Below are 14,611 nucleotides of genomic sequence, written 5' to 3'. Positions count from 1 at the left end.
GAGGGGGTGGGGAGTGGGGTTCTTGCCTCCTTAGAGTAACTATTAAAAGAAAGCTCTTGGAGAAGGAGACTCAGCTGATGAGGAGTTGCATGCACTGACTCCAGTCCCCATCTTCTCTGAAATATAAGCCACATATGGCAGAACAAGTGCACGCATACCTCAGAAATACTGCAGGTCTGGCTCCAGACCGCCGCAATAAAGTGAGTCAAATTAATTTTCTGGTTTCCCAGTGCATAAAGTTATGTTTACAATGTACTGTAGTCTGTGCAACAGCATTATGTCTAAAAAACAATGTACATACCTTAAGTACTTTATTGCTAAAAAAAATGCTAACCATCAAAAAAAAAAAAAAAAAAACCAACATCCAAGCTCTCAGTAAGTTGTAATCACTGATCACCTATTACCATAATAGATACTAATGAAAAAGTGTGAAATATTGTGAGAATTACCAAAATGTGACACAGTGAGCAAATACTGTTGGAAAAATAGTGCCAACAAACTTGCTCTATGCAGGATTGCCACAAATCTTCCATTTGTATAAAAAAAAAGCGGGGGGCAGTATCTGCAAAATGCAATAAAGCAAAGCACAATAAAACAATGTACGCCTGTAACGGAATCTGATCTGGGATACCAAGCAATATATCCTGGGCTCTACAAATTATTGATTAGAACGATCCTAGGCAAACACCATGCCTGAGCTTTAGATTCTTCCCCTGCAAAATGAGAGAATGAAGCAACTAACCTACTTACTCCTCAGGTTTCCGAAGTCAAGAAACATATTTGTAATTATACACAAAATTAATGGAACTATAAGCTCTTAGTTCTTGTCCTATAAGCCAAAAGCCAATCTACTAGTTAACAGTTGTCCATACCTACTCTGAACTAGACTACAAAAACATTAACATGACTTCTTATGTTTGATTAACTTAAGGCAAACAGAACTCAAAGCTGTTAAGAATTTTATCCTAAACTTGAGAGTGCTTGAAGAATCCTCCTTACCACTTGGCTACTGCACCAAAAATCAAACAAACTGACTTAGAGAAATCCTTTTGTAAAGATCAGAGTTGAATGACAACTACAAATTTCACTTGGAAAAATATCCCTACATACACAAAATGCTGAAAACGACACACCAGCTTAACGGAGGTTTGGTACAGTGCTCCTCAAAGGGCTGGTCCTGGTGAGATAAGGAGCTTATGCCAGATCATAACTAAAGCACCCATTTCTTTCACTGGGAAGTCTTGCTACTCAGCCCAACTCCCCCAAATCATCATTTGAACTAACAGTGTGATTAATGATGTAGTTTATTTTACATTCGAGCACAAGCAACATATTTATCTCATCCCATACTGGAAATCAACAGCTAATTCATGAATTAGCAGCTGGATGCAGGCCACACCTGAGGGGAATACTGGTATACTATTTAGAAACAAATGTTTTAAAAATGTGTTAAAGTTCTTCTAATACCAAGAAAGGAAGAGAATTTCTCTGGATATTTCTATTAGAAAAAAACTCTTTTTACTGTTATAAAGACTAAATAAACCTGCTCTATATTCGGGAAAGGCTAAAGAAAAAGACAGTGTCTCAATCATCAGTGATAACCTTTGGTTTGGATTCCATTACTTCTTGAGGACTAATGTAATATCCACCTCAGAAGCCCTGCTTCAATTCAATTCTCTACTGCCTATCTACCTAAAACACCCATCTGGTAATGTCACTTCTGCTCTCAACCCTCTGAAGTACCAACCTACAAATCAGCCTAGTAAGCAACATCCTTCACCCTCAACTTGTTTTGTATCTTAGCCCCACCAGTACAATCCCAATCTCCTTCAGAGACTTCTCGGTCTTAAACCTTCCTCCACAGCCACATTAAGTCCTAAGCCACCTTCACAAATGCTCTCTTTCCCTCCACTTCTCTCCCCACTCTTGCACCTCCCACTTTCAGAGACCTTGACTCTTTCTCTCTCCTCCTCCCCACTGGCTCTTCCATAGCAATTTATCCTTTTATCTAACCCGTGGCACATCTGCCTTGTGTTACTGATATATGTATAAGCAGTATATTTCTCGTTGGGGTGTGGTTTTTTTTGGGGGGGTATACCACAGATTTTAATGACACGTATAATTCCCGATGCTCCTGGGTTCATAAGATATCTAGAGTCACCAGAATTTAAGACCCTTGAGAGCAGGGAATACATAATCAATGCTGAGAACAATGCCTAGATTTTGGCAAATATTTTAATAAATACTTGCTGATTGACTGTGATTTGCTTTAAAATACTCCAGACCAAAAAAAACCCAAAAAACAAAAAACCAAAGGGACTGAATAGACACAAGACTAGAATAAATGAAAGTCCATTATTATACTATTCTTTCTACTTTTCTATGGGTTTAAAAATTTCCATAATAAGGGGGCACCTTGGGTGGCTCAGTCGTTAAGCATCTGCCTTCGGCTCAGGTCATGATCCCAGAGTCCTGGGATCGAGCCCCGCGTCGGGCTCCCTGCTCTGCGGGAAGCCTGCTTCTCCCTCTCCCACTCCCCCTGCTTGTGTTCCCTCTCTCGCTTTGTCTCTGTCAAATAAATAAATAAAATCTTTAAAAAAAATTTTTTTTCCATAATAGGGACGCCTGGGTGGCTCATTTGGTTAAGCGTCTGCCTTTGACTCAGGTCACGATACTAGGATCCTGGGATCGAGTCCCGCATCAGGGTCTCTGCTCAGCGGGCAGCCCGCTTCTCCCTCTGCCTGCCATTCCCCCTGCTTGTGCTCTCTTCTCTCTCTGATAAATAAATAAACTCTTAAAAAAAAATTTCCATAATAAAAAGTTGGGAAACAATTATCTGTGTAAGTCCCACTAGACTGTGGGCTCTTCTATGGCAGGGGCTGTCTTACTCATCTCTATAGCCTTTACAGAGTAACAAAAGTTGATTGAATTGCTGAGTTAAGCTCTACTTCGTCCTTTTTCTCTTGTTCATTCTATTTTGTTTATTCTGCCAGAAGGTTGTCCCACCCCCAACACAAGCCCTGGGAGGAATTTGAATCCAGAATGGTGAGGAGAGGAGCCAAAGCATTCCCTTATGTCTGTCCTCTTCTGGTATGAACCCCACAAAGCCTAAAGGCTTTAGTGAGAATGTCCACTGGACCTAGCAGACTAAATTCAAGAGTTGGGATCTTACCACTTTTAGCCACAATAGCTAAATTGCCATATGCATCATGAATCCTCCCTTCCTCAAAATATAAAAATGATAACATGCTTATATCCTGAATGGTAAACTTGCTCATTCATGATAGGGGAGAGTTGGTAAAATTCTGAATATAAACTTTTGAATTGCACCCACCCCCCAAAATTAGGACTGACTTACATGGTCTAAGCCGTTCAACATAGTTGTTAAACTACTCTTACTCTCTCATAGCAAACATCACTGCTATGCTACTGCCTACTAAGTATGGGAAGCTTCTATGCCTCTGGTCAACAAATATTTTAATCTCCCTAAGTATCTGAGTTCAGTATTACCATTTGGCTATTAGTTCATCAAAATCTTGAACCTACACACAAAAAACTGAAGTCATAAAGAGCACACAGAGCTAAAGCACATGATGAGAGGCACAATACAAAGAAATGAAGAATCAGGTGTCAATTCCACAGGTCTCTTAGTAGGTGGCCACAGCCAAATTAAAAAAAAAAAAAAAAAAACCTGTCTAGCTAGCCTTCGTTAAATGTCTAAAGATAAATGCCTAAATAAGCATGTAAATTTGCATATATGCAATAATAAGCCCTTCCTATACAGCTCATAGTTAAGGAACAATCAGAAAGTCACAATTTCTACCCTCAGTTCATACAGATATGCGTGTATATTCATCCACACATTTTCCCCAAATTGTTATTTCAACTGAACCAAAGAAATTTTGAAAAGTTCTGTTTGTCCTCAACTTACAGCTTGTCCATTGGCTTCATAAAGTGGGCATTTTTGCTTGATCTTGGCCAATTCCATATTTACTTGTTTGCTGACCACAGCCATGGGATTCCCTCCTAAAAAAAACTCAAACTATTAAATTCAACATATCTATGAAAAGAGAACACATCAAAGCAAAAGTATTTTTACTTGAAATTTAAAATACTCAAAGTTTTGGGTATGTGAATTATAGATTAAAAAAATGCCCAGTAAAATAATATGTAATATATGAAATATGTAAGATAAGCATAAAGAAGCAAAAAATTACCTATAACCCCATGTTAACTTTTTTTTTTTTTAAAGATTTTATTTATTTATTTTGACAGAGAGAGAGAGACAGCAAGAGAGGGAACACAAGTGGAGGGGTGGGAAAGGGAGAAGCAGACTTCCCGCGGAGCAGGGAGCCCGATGTGGGGCTCGATCCCAGGACCCTGGGATCATGACCTGAGCCGAAGGCAGACGCTTAATGACTGAGCCATTCAGGCGCCCCCCCATGTTAACTTTTTATTATAGATTCTAGGGGCGCCTGGGTGGCTCAGTCGGTTGGGCATCTGCCTTCAGCTAGGGTCATGATCCCAGGGGTCCTGGGATCGAGCCCCATGTCGGGCTCCCTGCTCAGCGGGGAGCCTGCTTCTCCCTCCCCGGCCAATGCTTTCTCTTGCTATCTTTCTCTCTCTCAAATAAATAAAATCTTAAAAAAAAAAAATTTTTTTATTATAGCTCCTTCTAGATTTTATGTGCATAAAATTATAGACACACACACAGAGAAGGATCACAATGCATGTACTGTTTTGTAATCTTTTTTCAAATTAGCAATAAACTGTGACCATTGTCATGTTAATATAAAGCTACATAATTTTTAGTGGCTGTAGAGTTCTCTTTGTATAACAATATAATCCTCGGAATCATGGGTTCTAATGTTTTGCTATGCCACATTTAAAAAGCTCCAGGAGCTCCTGGGTGGCTCAGTCGGTTAAGCCTCAGACTCTTGGTTTCGGCTCAGGTCGTGATCTCCAGGTTGAAAGATCAAGCCCTGAGATGGGCTCTGTGCTCAACTCAGAGCCCGCTTGAGATTCTCTTGCTCCCCCACTGCCCCTCCCTCTGTTTGGGCATGTGCAGGCGCCCCTGAGCGCACTCTCTCAAATAGATAAATAAAATCTTTAAACAAAAAATAAATAAAATTAAAAAAAATTAAAAGCTCCAAACTACATGGTCCACTTGTCTATTTTCTTAGGATAATTTCCTAGAACTGAGTCTGCTAGGTCAAAACATATGTACAATTTAAATTTTGCACATATCGATGTACTTTTCAGGAAGACTATTTGTCAATTCACCTCTAACATTAAGAACAGTATCTTAAACCAAAATATTTTAAAACCACATTTATGGCTTTAAAACATAAGGTTAATCATGAATCTCAGATCTTGTATAACAGCACGAAACTAAGGACTACTTACCAAGACCTGTCACTACCATAGCTCCAAGATCAGCTACATAGTTTCCTTTGCGAAATGTAGCAACTCGTCCACCCACTCGATCCTGTTTTTCAAAAATTAAATGGCTAAAATCATCAATTCTATTTTAACCATAAAAACCTGGCATGGTACCACCCCAGGCCTCTGTCTCTTATAATTTAAAACGAAAGGTATAGTTTAGAGTATACATGGCATGCAGTGCGGACACAAAGAGTGAGTGAAGTTTAACTATTTGAGGGAGTGGTAGGTAATGAATGACAGAGAATTAAGTGATAGGAGATAAACAATTTGACAGCCAGACATATTGAACCACAGGTACTATATCTCTCTACCCAGCTGTCTCTAATACCATTTACTGTACAGGCTGAGCAAGGGCCACTCACACAGAAAATATCCGTTCACAAATTGCAACACTAAATGCCATCTTTCTATCACCATGTTCTGACTTTTGCCCCCCATCCCTAAAGTCAGCTGTGAATGACAGATGACTTCTCAAATGGTCCTCTAGTGCAGCCCCATACCCAGGGGCAGAGTGTCTACTGAGCATAAACTTTTGACAGTATCTCTCATTCCTCAACAGGTCCAGTCCAAGTTTATCTCTGCTAACTCGGGATTTTCAAATATGGGGAAAAATTACTGAGCTGTAGCGACACTTTAATCATGGATATTATGAGAACACTCTAACCTCCAAATAAACGAAAGCAAAATAAAACAAAAAACCTGTATGTTAGATTAACATGTTAGATTATGGGTAGGGATCATAATGGTCCCATTATTCATTACTGTATTGCTAATACAGAGGACAAGAGGGCACACAGATGTTTCCTAAATTATCTATAAAATATTATTTTTAGCAAGACTATTAAAAATTACTTTGATTTCTCCATACTTTATTTGAAAAGAATATTTTAAAAAATTAACAATTTACAAAAAAGCAACTTAGATGTACTGCACAAAATATTTTGAAAGCTTCTATAAAATTTTAGACCGTTTAGGTTACCTGAGAAGTGTTTTTTTGTTTTTTAAATGGTGTAAGTCCAGGGAGGCCTATAAGCCACTGGAAGATAACTAAATGTCAAAAATCACTCATGAAAATAATTTGAATAGTAGCATCTTAACATGACGTTCATTTTCTCCACTTTGTGCCATCATCCCTTTCCTCCTTCAATTTCCATTTCTTTCTAGGACTGATGATAAGGGAACCAACGTATCTTGGCTGCATTAGGCACTAAGAGATGACTGTTGCCTGAGATGCACTCCTTTTCTTTTACTATCAAACAGGGAATACAATCCACTCTGTTCCACCACTAAAAATACCTGCCACCTACAAAGGGCACGTCCACGAAGGCCCAAAATTTGAGAATTAACTACAAGAAACAATAACCTGAAAATATCCATCAAAGAGCTACATGGATCATTTACAAACTCTAAATACTCACTGAGCACCTTTCAAAGCTTCACTGTCAAAAATGCTTTATCCAATGTAAGTAACAATTACCTAAAATACTTTGAGTAGTATACAAATCAGTTTGGTTTAGTTCAAGCTGTGGGACTCATTAATTTGCAATAGATAATTTCTTATTGCATTGATAAATACCTATTTTCATTAGGTCAGGCTTCTAAACACAATATAAAATTCTTACCCTGGCTTCCAGAAGTGTGACATCCATTCCGAAACTTTGTAATTGACGAGCTGCTGCCAAGCCTGAGACCCCAGAGCCTATAATAATTACCTTTCCTGTCTTTTTAGCTAAAAGTAAAAAACGAATAAAAATTACAATATTTTTTGTAGGTTTAAGAGTTTATTTTACCATTTTTTACATCATGAAAACCTCTAGTTCTCAACATGTCATGATGTCTTACAAAGTAAACAGTTCACTTATTTTCAAAATAGAGAAACTACCTGAATACAAATTAGCAAATATCTGAAACTTATAAACTTTAATTCAATGTTAAAAATTTATAAATGAAATCCTTTATCTTTAAAGATATACTTTCTCATTATACCATGGTCATGTGCTTTGGTATCTGTGACTGGTTAACTTACTATCAATAGTCTGCTTCATTTATCTCACAATTATACTAGGACAATCTGACAGACAAATTATTCTTAAAGCTGTTTTCCTTAAGCTCTACTTCTGCTGTCTTTACTATCCCTTTTTGAAGATTATTAAAGCATCAAAAATAAATTAAAAATAAATAAAAGTGTTAATTCTCAAAATATCCCTAAACCCTAGATTCCTGGCAGTATAAAGAACTGGTCAATGAAAGAAAACCTCAAATCTGTGCTTTCATAACGGACTTCTCTCGTTTTTAACTATTTTGTTTTCTGATTTTTCTTATATTGGAAATTCAGTATCTTTTACTAAAGTACACTTATCAAACCAGAAATTACAGGAAATGCATATTTATGAAGAGATTTTACTTTAAATCTGACATATAATGAAATAAGCTTGGGAATATCGGACTCCAAATTTAGACTTAGAAATCAAAATAAAATGCTAAAAGCCTCCTGGAAATAAAAGAGAGTCCTAGAACTGTAACTTTAAAACTATTAAGTCCATCTGCCATGTCCTTACTTGGTAGGGGTTTTATCCTCTTATAGATGCCGAAGTTGATCAGACCGTGACGCTCTAAATAACTGTGAACTCGGTGGACAAGCACAGTATCACCTACAGAATAAATGAATTTTAAAACATGTTCATATTTTTAGCAGTTTAAACAGAAAGCTCTTTAACTCTTTTGTTTTTCCATCATGAAGTTATTCTATACATATTTTCCGTAAGCTTCAGATCATGTGATTCCTTTAGAAAAAATGATTCCTAGAACTATTAGTCTGTGATGTAGTCCAAATGCCTATCACATAATTTGGAATTTTTAAGAATGACATTCCATTACAGATGAAATAAAGGATAAAACCAACCCTTTTAAAAGTAGTATTATAATCAGTTACTTTGGCAAAAACTTTTCAAGACTTTGTGGGTGGTAACTGGAAAATGAGAAAGCCAGCCAGCCAGCCAATCAAATGTCAACAAAGTACTCCAGGGATTAAAGTTGGAACACAGTCCTAGTGAAATTACTAGCAATCATTTGAACTCACAACTTAAAAACCAAGAAAATCATTACAAAGATACATAATAGTTTCCTATAAGGCTTATTTTTGCATAGCACAAGGTAAAGTAAGATGGTAATATGAATTGACAAAATTCATTATCAATGAATCATGAGCCAAAACTAGTCCCACTTTTCACGCTACTTACTGTTGTAAGGTGCTTCTAATTGTTGAAGGGTAGCCTCAAAGGTCAGCTGAATCTTTGGATTATCCAACCACAACTGCAACTGTATTTAAATGACAGAAATTTTATTACACAAGTAGACATAGACCACTTGACCAGTTTAAAATATCTTTTCAACTTTAAGGCCTCTAATACAGGCTTTCCTTTCATTGAAACAGAGGGTTATATTCCTGACAAACTGATGAAACACAAAACCATGTCAAATGAGTAAATTACTGAAGAAGCTGGAAGATATTCAGCCTAAAACAAAAAACAAAAAAACCTAGTAACTTGGCAGTATCATACAGCTGGTAGGGACCAACTAGGATTTAAGCTGGGTTACATGACTCCAGAGATACTGAGTAGATAAAAATCCACAAAATCCAACGATCAATTAGATATGCAAAGGTGGAGGGGAGGGAAGAGGTACCAAGGATAGCTCCAGTTTTTAGCCTGCGCAACTAAATGAGTTGGTATGCTATTCACTAAATGAGGGCCACTGAAAGAAGAGGTGAGTTTAGTTTCAAGACAACCCAGAGATACAAGATTGGCATCTAGATACGAGCTAGGGTTCTGAGGAGAGTTAAGGTCTGGAGCCATTTGCTTATGGGTGATAACTGAAGCCAATGTGCAGAATAGACCTCCTCAGGAGAATATACAGCAAGGGGAGGAAAAGACCATAAGAAGCCTTAAGGAATTCTAACCAGTTCACATAATGGCCTGTTTTTAAAGATAAGCCTACAGGGGCGCCTGGGTGGCTCAGCTGGGTAAGTGTCTGCCTTCGGCTCAGGTCATCTCAGGGTCCTGGTATTGAGCTCCACATCGGGCTCCCTGCTCAGCGGGGAGCCTGCTTCTCCCTCTCCCTCTGCCTGCCACTCCCCCTGCTTGTGCTCACTCATGCTCTGTCAAATAAATAAATAAAATCTTAAAAAAAAATAAATAAATAAAGATAAGTCTACAAAACTGTCAGAGAAGATAACAACCAGGGAGGCAGGAGAAGAACCAGAATACGGTGTTAAACTAAGGGAGTTTAAGAGAAGGGAAGAGAAGTTTAAGAGTTTAAGAAGAAAGGAGTAGTCAATTATTTAAAAAACTGCTGAAAAAGCACTAAGGAATGAAAAATATTATAGTACAATCAATAGGCTCTAACACAAATGCTCTTCAAATTGAATAGACAAGACCAAATAAATGCCACCATATTTAAATCTTAGCTAAAAATTAACTTTTCCATAGACAAGTTTCAACAAAGAAACATGGCTATGTGTAAATAAATCCAATTACAAAGAGATATGACCAAATTCATAAGCACCCTCTACTTTTCTCGGTGGCCACTGTCAACGCAAAGTGGACTTCCTCAAGTACACACCAGGCCCAAGTTCCTCACCCCTCAACATAAGCCTTCTTCCTCTGTCCATCCTATTAAAAAAAAAAAAAAAAAAAAAAAAAAGGCTCGGGTCGTAGTTTTTAGCTCAATAATTCTAAAGTTGTTGTGGTTTCAAAATCTGTAAGCAAAAGAACTGATACAATTCTTATAACAGAATGATTTATGTTCAGTTTTATAGCCAGAGGTCCACAACTCTAACTTGGGCCAGTCCTTCCTTCCCCAAATCTGGATTTTGGTCACAGAATATAAATCAGAGAAAACAGAGGTCACTGTAAATCCACCACTCAAATTCAAGAGTGAAAACTTCCCTCAGATGAAACAAAAAAATGACCTTATCTAAAAAATACACTTCTAATTAATTAATCAATTTTAAGTAAGCTCTATCTCCAACGTGGGGCTTGAACTCACAATCCTGAGATCAAGAGTCGCATACTCTACTGACCGAGCCAGCCAGGTACCACCTAAAAAAATCCATTCAGATAAAATGTTGATATGTTATACACAGAAGCTGAATTCTAAGACAAATAAGTGTCAGAAATATACATTAAGAATTTCCCATTCACTTTTTAAAAAAATCACATTTTTTCTTCACTCAAAAATCCCTTTCTTCTGTACTGTGAAAACCCAGTATAACCCACCACTCACTCTAGCTAACAATCTAAATTCAGCAGGGGTTTTTGCAAACTAAGAGCCAAAATAAAGAAGTTAGTGGTAGCTAAAAAGCAGACATGCTAAAATGACATCTCTGAGCTATACTCAAAGTAGCTGAAATCAGGGGCACCTGGGTGGCTCAGTTGTTAAGTGTCTGCCTTCAGCTCAGGTCACGATCCCAGGGTCCTGGGATCGAGCCCCGCATCGGGCTCCCTGCTCAGCGGGGAGTCTGCTTCTCCCTTTCCCTCTACCCCCGCCCCTGCTGTGCACTCACGCTGTCTCTCTCATGCTCTCTCAAATAAATAAATAAAATATTTTTAAAAATAAATAAATAAATAAAATAAAATCAAGCACTTAGCCAGAGGAGGAGGTTGAAGCAGAGAAGCAGAACAGAATAAGAGTTCCTCTTATCCTGGGAAAGAAAGACAAAATGATTATTTAATAATTTAAAAAACGTGTGGGCGGGCACCTGGCTGGTTCAGTCAGTTGAGCACTCAACTCTTGGTTTTGGCTCAGGTCATGATCTCAGGGTCATGGGATTGAGTCCCATGATGGGCTCAGTACAGAGTATGCTTAACATTCTTTCCCCCTCCCTCTCCTCTGCTCCTCCCCTAGTTCATGCTCTCTCTCCAGAATAATTAAGTCTTAAAAAAAAAGGGGGGGGGGCGGGGGAGGCCCCTGGGTGGCTCAGTCAGTTAAGCGTCTGACTCTTGATTTCGGCTCAGGTCATGATCTCAGGGTTTTGAGACTGAGCCCTGCATCTGGCTCTGTGCTGGGTGTGGAGCCTGCTTAAGATTCTCTCTCTCCTTCTCCTCCCTCTGTCCTTACCCTCCTTTAAAAAAAAAAAAAAGTTTCGGGGCACCTGGCTAGCTCAGTCAGTAGAGCATGCAACTCTTGATCTCAGGGTTGTGAGTTTGAGCCAAACATGTGGCCTGGTTTACTTAAAATAAAAAATTAAAAGTTTATGGGGTGCCTCTGTGGCTCAGTCATCAAGCATCCGCCTTCGGCTCAGGTCATGATCCCAGGGTCCTGGGATCGAGCCCCGCATCGGGCTCCCTGCTACGCAGGAAGCCTGCTTCTCCCTCTCCCACTGCTTGTGTTCCCTCTCTCACTGTGTGTCTGTCAAATAAAGTCTTTTAAAAAAAAAATTAAAAGTTTAAATGAAGATTCTTTGTGTTTACAAGGTTATGAAGAATGAAAAGGATCCAAAGAATGTATGGAAATAGCATTTCAATTTTTTAAAAACAAAAACTAAATATACATTTAAAAAAATAACTGAAGGGAGGGCGCCTGGGTTGCTCAGTTGGTTGGGCGACTGCCTTCGGCTCAGGTCATGATCCTGGAGTTCCGGGATCGAGTCACGCCATCGGGCTCCCTGCTCGGTGGGGAGTCTGCTTCTCCCTCTGACCCTCCCCCTTCTCATGTACTCTCTCTCTCATTCTATCAAAATAAATAAATAAAATCTTAAAAAAAAATAAAAAAATAACTGAAGGGAAAAAACTAATTTTTAACAATAGTTACCTCTGGGTAATGGTACATGTTATAGATAATTCTGTAATTCTTCCCTCTCTTTTTTCCCATATTTTCCATAAAAGTAATATGTGCTTTTTAGTAATCCAAACAGAAAAAAAGCTGACATGGAAACTTACTGTGCGATTTCTAATGAACAGAAAAACCTTCTGGGTCTGTTGCGGTCCACTGATGATATCTGGAAAACAGGCTGCTTCTTGAGAAGTCATCCGGTCATGAGGAAGTCTACTCTGGAAAGCTGCACCCTCCACACCTAGCAAAGAAAGCAAAGGACTTCTGGGAAAAGTGCAAGTGAATACAAAACCAGGGATAGTGAAACTCCTTTTTTTGCCTGTAAAGCTCTGCCTCGTTCACAGACTGATCTCACCTCCTTTAAAATAAAAATCTTTTATTTTGCTCAAAAGATGACACATCTTTAGAATTTACTTACTCTTTTGAGCGTAATATTCCAAAAATTACATTTTACTAATGAGTGAAACAATGTACCTCCAAAAACATAACAAAGCATGCAGCATATTTTCTTCATCCACAAAACAGCTTATAATCCTGGAAGATACTCTAATTAAAATTAGCATCACTGATAATGTTCCTGAAATCTTAAAACTAAGGAACCAGAATAAAGGAAAATACACTAAAAGGAAAGCAAAAGAGACTAGAGTGAAAAACAACCACATGCCTTCTTTTAAGATTAGAGCAGGGAACATGGAGAGGACTTTAAGGTTTAAAAACCAACAGTAAGAAATGCATGATTATCTGGTCAATGGTACCACCCATTAGTTCCCATAATGCAATGCTGGCAGTGAGATAAGTTAGGCGGACTACAATGAGGACAGAAGAAAGCAAGGAATTTACCTTTCCCAGCAAAAACATTAGAGACGCTTTACTACACTACACAACTGTGTTACTGCATATTCTACACACTACATATAAATACAATGTATACATATTCTCTGTACAAGTAAAATATATATCATTCTGAAACTTTTAAAACTGGGTATTAAATCGACTATTTTTATAAGCTGATAGTTAAGTACATCTTTATAAGATGTCCTTAGAAACACATTTACATGTATTCTACCTGTATTTCTAAGATCACCCTATAAAAGATATTTAACCACCAGCTTATTAAAATATCAAGACATAAAGAGTTTCAAAATTCAATACCACTGAATTATATATAAGTAATGAAATATGCACCCACCGATATCCATATTTAATCATTTAAAGCACATAAAACAAGAAGTCAGAAACACCGATAATGGAAACAAAATTAAAGTAAAGGCAGGGTAAGATTAAGAAAATAAAAAGAACAAGGCAAGTATAGATATAACTTAGAAAATGATAGCTAAGTTATTAAAGTGCTGTCTCCACAAAGACATTTATAAACAGTAACTCGGACAAAAATGGTTAACAAGAGGTCAAGCAAAAATGCCTAATGCTAATATGAACAGCACATTAAACAATATTCTTGGGAGAGAAGGAAAAAAATCTATCCACTCACAGTAGATAATGAGGGTACATGTACTATACTCACATTACCAAATCAAATCAACAATTCTCTCATCTAGTGAATCTCAACTTAAAGACTGTCAGGACAGTTAATTATTCCCTAAGGAAAAAAATAATCAGTAAGAGCCAAATTGTTGAGAGTGGAACATGAAATTAAGGCAAGGAGAGAAGAAATGCTGGCAGCAGGGGTATAGGTTATTTCAGTAATGTGAAGTTTTCTAAAACTACACAGAGCTTTGATGTCCCTAGCCCCTTACCCGCAATCAAATAAACAAAAAATAAAACCAAGAATAACATGACACATTATAATGAGCATTATCTACACAATAATCCCAAGTACTCAGAACAAAGATCACTTAAAATAGGTTACCTTCATAAGTGTATACTACTGACATGAAAACCAATGAACTCTATAAACTGTACTCCTCCCTCCCCAAAACGGGTAGTTTTCTTAGCTCTACCTTCTACATGCTTATTAAGTCATCACGGAACATCAATCCCCCTGCAAAATACTACCGTCAACAACAGTCAAAAAAACCACGTAGGGAAAAACACTAAATTTTATATTACATTTGACTCCTCATTCTAAGTGCTCTTATTATCAAAAACTACTCTAAATTAGTTGGCTAACTTTGGGAATCTTGAGACTATGTAACAATTAAATATTATTTACATTAAGTCATGTGGCAGTTTTAAAAGTATCTTTAAATCAAACAAGTGATTAACAAAAGGAATTAAAGAAGCCAAAAATTGTGACACTAATGTATGTGTGGAACAATAATCTTCTCCATCTCTATCTTCTACAAAACATCTGAAAACACCTATTCTTAAATACTTG

The 14,611-nt window shown here is 37.6% G+C and overlaps 1 protein-coding gene across 4 annotated transcripts in view; it reads right to left on the bottom strand.

The window, feature by feature from the left end:
* KDM1A (lysine demethylase 1A) overlaps window positions 1-14,611 on the bottom strand; it is a 62,246-nt gene that overhangs the window by 19,695 nt on the left and 27,940 nt on the right. For all 4 annotated transcript variants that reach the window (XM_044914415.1, XM_044914416.1, XM_021684107.1 and 1 more), the window contains 6 exons: window positions 12,384-12,517; window positions 8,685-8,763; window positions 8,004-8,096; window positions 7,068-7,174; window positions 5,407-5,488; window positions 3,932-4,026 (listed from right to left, as the gene is read on the bottom strand). In XM_044914415.1, the coding sequence (XP_044770350.1) occupies window positions 3,932-4,026; window positions 5,407-5,488; window positions 7,068-7,174; window positions 8,004-8,096; window positions 8,685-8,763; window positions 12,384-12,517 (590 nt within the window). The remainder of the gene's footprint in view (window positions 1-3,931; window positions 4,027-5,406; window positions 5,489-7,067; window positions 7,175-8,003; window positions 8,097-8,684; window positions 8,764-12,383; window positions 12,518-14,611) is intronic.

This window comes from Neomonachus schauinslandi, chromosome 4 (genome assembly GCF_002201575.2).
Source record: "Neomonachus schauinslandi chromosome 4, ASM220157v2, whole genome shotgun sequence".
NCBI classification, from domain to species: domain Eukaryota; kingdom Metazoa; phylum Chordata; class Mammalia; order Carnivora; family Phocidae; genus Neomonachus; species Neomonachus schauinslandi.
Note: the sequence above shows the minus strand (reverse complement) of the source record. Positions and strands in the feature narration are given on the sequence as shown.